Source organism: Culex pipiens, chromosome 2, assembly GCF_016801865.2.
Source record: "Culex pipiens pallens isolate TS chromosome 2, TS_CPP_V2, whole genome shotgun sequence".
In the NCBI taxonomy this organism is placed as follows: Eukaryota; Metazoa; Arthropoda; class Insecta; order Diptera; family Culicidae; genus Culex; species Culex pipiens.
Genome location: NC_068938.1, coordinates 149672328 through 149677445, shown reverse-complemented (window position 1 = coordinate 149677445; position 5118 = coordinate 149672328). Strand labels below are relative to the sequence as shown.

The following is a 5118-nucleotide window of genomic DNA, read 5'->3' as shown; positions in this document are numbered from 1 at the left end:
AATGGACTAAATGTCGCAGAAAATTAAAACCTATTTTACTCATTTTGGCTAGACAAGATTGTTAAATTTTGCTTTGATATGAAATTCAATAAAATGTAAACTGATAAAACAGAAGCAAATTAGAGAAAACTTTTTAGCTTTATTAAGGGAATATTAAAAAAGCAGTTCAATAAATGAAAATACGCATGCCCTACATTTTGTTTCAAAATATAAATAGAGCCCATCCATTAACCAGGTGGAAACTTTTTTGAAAACTGAGAGATTTTTTTGTGTCACGTTCAAATTTAGTGAAGATTTTTTTAGTTTATTGAAGAATAATATATAATGAAGCATAAAAAGTAGTTTCTGTGATTTTAGCATGAGATTTTCAGAATTATTTTAACATTTTTCACGTTCCGCGAAATTTGCGTGAAATTTTGTGTTTTGAAATTGAGGTCCCCGTGAAATTTGCTATTTTCGAGCGTGAAAAATCACTTAGCCTTATTATTTACCAGGCTTCACTGAAAACCAAGATCTGGTGCGCCGTGGTGCGGTTTTCGTGTCACTCTAGAAACCAAACCGAGCTGTTTGTTGTCACACCATAGCAACTGTACCGAAAGCACCTTGGTACACCACCGGTGCACCCAAACTGTATACCAAGGATGCAACTCAACATATGGTTGATCCAAGTAAACCGGAGGCGACATTGTTTTGATTGAGGTTTGCCAGCCATTATTCACAACTTTGGGATGGCGTGGCGGTTGTTGTCTCCGTCTTTTTACCACGAGGTTCCTGGTTCAATCCTGGGTACAAATATTTTTGAGGATTTTTTTTTCAATATTTGCTGTCAAAATTACTGATTATATACATTTTTTAAGTAACTTCTTCGAACCTGCGACGCTTTAGTCAAAGAGTTAGAAAATTGAATGGATTTTTGTAGTGGAATAGAGAAAACATTCCATATTATGCAGGCAGGTTTAAGTGAAAATGCCTATTAATATTAATATTAAATTCATCATCCCGGTACGAGAATCAAACTCACGACCTCTGGATTTGGAAACCCAGCACGCCGCTAGTCGAAACCCATCCCCTACCGGTCAGTACTCCCAGTGAGCATATTTACTCCTTTAAGGGATCTGACTTTGCCGAGCCAGACAGGAATCGAACCCATCAACTTCCGCTTACAAGGCGAAACCCGTAACCTCACGGCCACGGAAGCTCGGCATTATTTCAGGGTTATATGCACGAGAAGTTAAAGTTTATATTTCATGACACTACGAAATTCCTAACCAACTATTCTAAACAAATAAAAAACATTTTTTTTTTCAAACCTTAATATGTTTTTGCAACAGCCTCCAACACCCATACTCCTATAGGTCAAAAGTTAGGCAATTTCGTGGACTAGAAGCCTATGGTATTTTTTTTTTTTGGACAATCGCAGTTTTTCTCATTGTTCTACGATTTTTTCTATAACAAAAAATTTACAACGTTCACTTTTGCCCTGTAGACCAACAAGACGACACTTTTTGGACTCAATTTTGTCATATTCAGAATCCTCGGAAAATTCCACTTTAGATTGAGGTGTTGGAGTTATGGTATAACGTGTAGTCCCGTAAAATCTGTAAAATAATTGGGGCAACAGCCAAACTTAAAATAAAAATTAAAAAATTAACGTTGTTCATTATTTTCTTAAAAGTTTCTAATCTTTTGTGCAAGTTTTTTATCCTGTATTTTTTCAGAATTAATGTTCAGCCCCCTATTTTTTGGGGAAGGGGGGAGAGGGGAGTATGAAATAAAATCATGATTGGCCTTATCAATTACCGAACAAAAACTCAGTGCAGTGTATATAGCGATGAAAGATTCATGATTAAATAATTCTAAAAAGTATAAACTGAAAAGGATAGTTCATTACAAAAGCTCAGAAAATAAATTTGTTTTTTTTTAATCAGAATGTTGTTTCTAGATATCCTAGAACGGAGAACTCTTAGCGTATTTATGGATGCATTAATAATTTATCATACATTTTTGTTAGTTTTCAAAAGTTATCAAATTCACCAAACAAAGACTTCCCACAAGCAGATGCACTCCAGCTGTACCGAATTATAACTTTCCCTTTCATTTAAAAAAAAAACGAAGCCCATTTAACACAATTTCTAATCCCACGAGACCTTACACTTCTTTCTCATTAAACTAACATTATCCCGCTTATTCCCACTTGGCTGATGCCTTTGAAAATCGATCCTAAAGACATCATAAAGTGAACATAAAAGGCATTAAAAAAGCGGACACAATACGAAGACGTTCTCCACTCCGCAATTCAACGCCAAAAAGATGCAAAATTTTGCAGGATTCCCTGCTGATTGATTGAATTTCCTGCTGAAACGTGGCGCAGTTTGATGTTTTCGAGGGAGACAACAAGGGGGAGAGGTGGCTTGTTTCTCGTCATTATTTTTTCGAAAATCTTATATTGCCCGAGGGAGAAACAAAAAAACGCATTTATTTTTTGAAAAATGACTCAATTTTCCATGCGAAACGCACTGAAAACTGACACGCTTGACATAAATTGATCTGATTTTACGAATATTTTATGATGATTAGGGTGATCGGTGCCATTGTAGTTCGCTTTTTTTCATTTCTTTTTTGAAAATCGGATCAATGAGATTTTTTTTGGTTCTCTAAATGGAGGGGACCTAATCGCTCAATCATCATCGTTCACTCCTGACCGGGCCAGACGACGGTTTCGATCCAATCGAGATAATGCGACACCCGGTTGAACACTTCCACCTCGACGCCACACTCGTCGATGTGAACCGTGGGCATTCCGACCACGTACACGGTGCTCCCGAGCGTGGTCAGCAGCGGTCCCGAGGAGCGTGGATCGCAGAATCGGGTTAGCGAGCTGTTGGTGCGGGACTCGCGGACGCAAAGCTGGAAGTCCTGAACGCCCTGGTTGAGCTCCGGAACGGGTCGCTTCAGCTTGGCCAACTCGGCGCTGCACTCTTTGCGGGTTATGAGCGGGAGGTCCAGCCACCGGAAAGACGGATTCTGCTCCGGCTGGAACTCGAACCACTCGCCGAGCACGGCCTGCGGGTTCTTCAGCCGGTTCTCGGCCCACAGACAGGCCACCTGGCTGCGTCCCAAGGCGTCGCGATCGTACCTGCTGATCGGCGAAAGAACCTTTTACGATCTCTAATTTTGAGGTTAGGTTTCGTCCTACTTACACTGCGTTACGTAGCTTAACGACGGCCACGTTGTAGTACGCTGGCTCCTCCTCGAACTTGGGATGGACGAAGATCTTGCTGACGTAACGACGGCCATGCTCGTAGTAGAAGACCTCCTCGCGGTCGACCATCGCGAACATGTGACTCGAGGGATGCTCATCGGGGCGTTGCAGCATCCGTAGACACAGGGCGGACGTTAGCAGCGATTCGGGACTGATGAAAACCGCTGGACAGAAGTAGGGCTCCTCGGTGGAGAAGATCTTCAGCTGAAACGTTGGTATTTTTGAAGATCTTATATTTTCTTAAAGGCCTCATTACTTACCGGAAATATAAAGCTGAAAGAGGTGCATTCTGAAAAGAAAATTAAAAACATTAGTGCGTACTTAACTTTGCCCAACACCCTGAAACTCACTCCTAACAGCAAGTCGCTTTCTACTCGGATGATCATTGTTGAACAGCCCCAGCGCATGGTATCTCCCAGGATCGATGTTACTGACATTCTGGACACTAAACTGATTATTAACTTCACCGAGAACGACACTACCCACCACCGCTCCCAGAAGGATCAAGATCTTGTACACGTCTGCCATTTCAAGGTTTGTAGATTGATATTCAGGTCATCGGTGCATCGCAGTCGGGCATCAACTGAACTTGACTAGACAGATTATTTTCGATCCAATGTGTCGTGGAGTGTGTCAATGACCGATGAATTGATAAGGGATTTGCATAACCGAACGCTATCAGTAGTTGCGATCACGGTACTTGATGATTAATATGTTTCACTAGAAATTGTTTGTGAAGTTGATTCGCTCGAAGATGATAGAACATTGAGTAAAATGGACATATTTGATTTCTGGTGGGATGTTGTGAATGTGGTGTTTCAACTTAGTTCAGTTTGTAAATTGTTATAGAAAGTTCGTTTCGGTACATAGAGTTTGGGGATTCCTTTTAGCTGTGAGGTGATAATTCATTTTGAATTTGGCTAACAGCAAAATGTATGGTGCTGTAATTCAATTTTTTTCCCAGCTCGATAAACCAGCTTTTAATTAATTTTTCAAAATATTATGGCTTGACAAAATAACTGTTTCTAACTAAAATTTCTCGAAAGTGCGAGAAACTTATTCAGTTTCTTTTAGTATTCTCAATTTCACAAACTTCAATGTGGGTGGTTTCAAAGTTTTTCAAAAATGTATGACATAAAATTCAACCATTTATTGCTGGACACATAACTGCACACAAAATTCCGTCTCAAAACTGGACCCCAAAAAGACACACCTCATTACAATCGTAACATCACCATGATTTATAGGACTTTCTTACGGTAAACATTTGCACATCAGCAAAGCCGGTCGTAAATTAGAACACCGAGAAACAGAAAAAAAACTTCAAATTTAAAACCATAAATGCATCGCTCCATCATCACAACCTCGATGTTTCCTAGTTTCGGCTCAAGAGTTGTTTCCATTGTTTGATCTCCCCCTTTTTTTCGAAAAATAGCTTCGTCCACTGCCGTTTGTAGCATTTGTAGCGCCCGCCGAAAGGGACACCAGGTATCGATTTCAGGACACATGGGTACAAGACAATCCGCTTGTAATCCGCTCTGAAATATATGTCCGCCTGTCAAAGGGAACTCATGCCCGTATCACAGGAATTTGCACTAGTTTTTGGGTTTGTTGTGGAATTTGCGAAAAATTTGCGCACCTTTTTTTTCGGCTCCGAAGTTTTCTGCCAAAAGGGACCGCTTTCCCACGTTTCCGTGTTGCGATTTTCGGAGCGATGTTGTTTGCTTTACAGGGCCTTTGCGAAATAGTGCGAAATTGTTCGTGAGGAGGGGGAGGTCATAGGTGTAGGGAAAATATTTTCAAAATAGTGGTAAATATCCTCCGGAGAACAATTGTCGGTCTTCTCGGAAACTGGG

At 40.4% G+C, this 5118-nt stretch overlaps 1 protein-coding gene across 2 annotated transcripts; it reads right to left on the bottom strand.

Moving 5' to 3' along the window:
• Positions 1–2122: 2122 nt before the first annotated feature.
• LOC120428357 (serine protease Hayan-like) lies at positions 2123–3831 on the bottom strand. 2 transcript variants are annotated; one of them, XM_052709057.1, is made up of 4 exons: positions 3613–3831; positions 3523–3551; positions 3201–3466; positions 2123–3136 (listed from the first exon to the last, which is right to left on the bottom strand). In XM_052709057.1, exons 1-4 carry the CDS (start codon positions 3788–3790, stop codon positions 2692–2694), a joined length of 918 nt encoding a protein of 305 aa, XP_052565017.1. In that variant the 5' UTR covers positions 3791–3831; the 3' UTR covers positions 2123–2691. The 2 variants fall into 2 exon arrangements, with proteins under 2 accessions (XP_052565017.1, XP_039449296.1); XM_039593362.2 differs by having other exon boundaries at positions 2124–3139.
• Positions 3832–5118: the final 1287 nt, after the last annotated feature.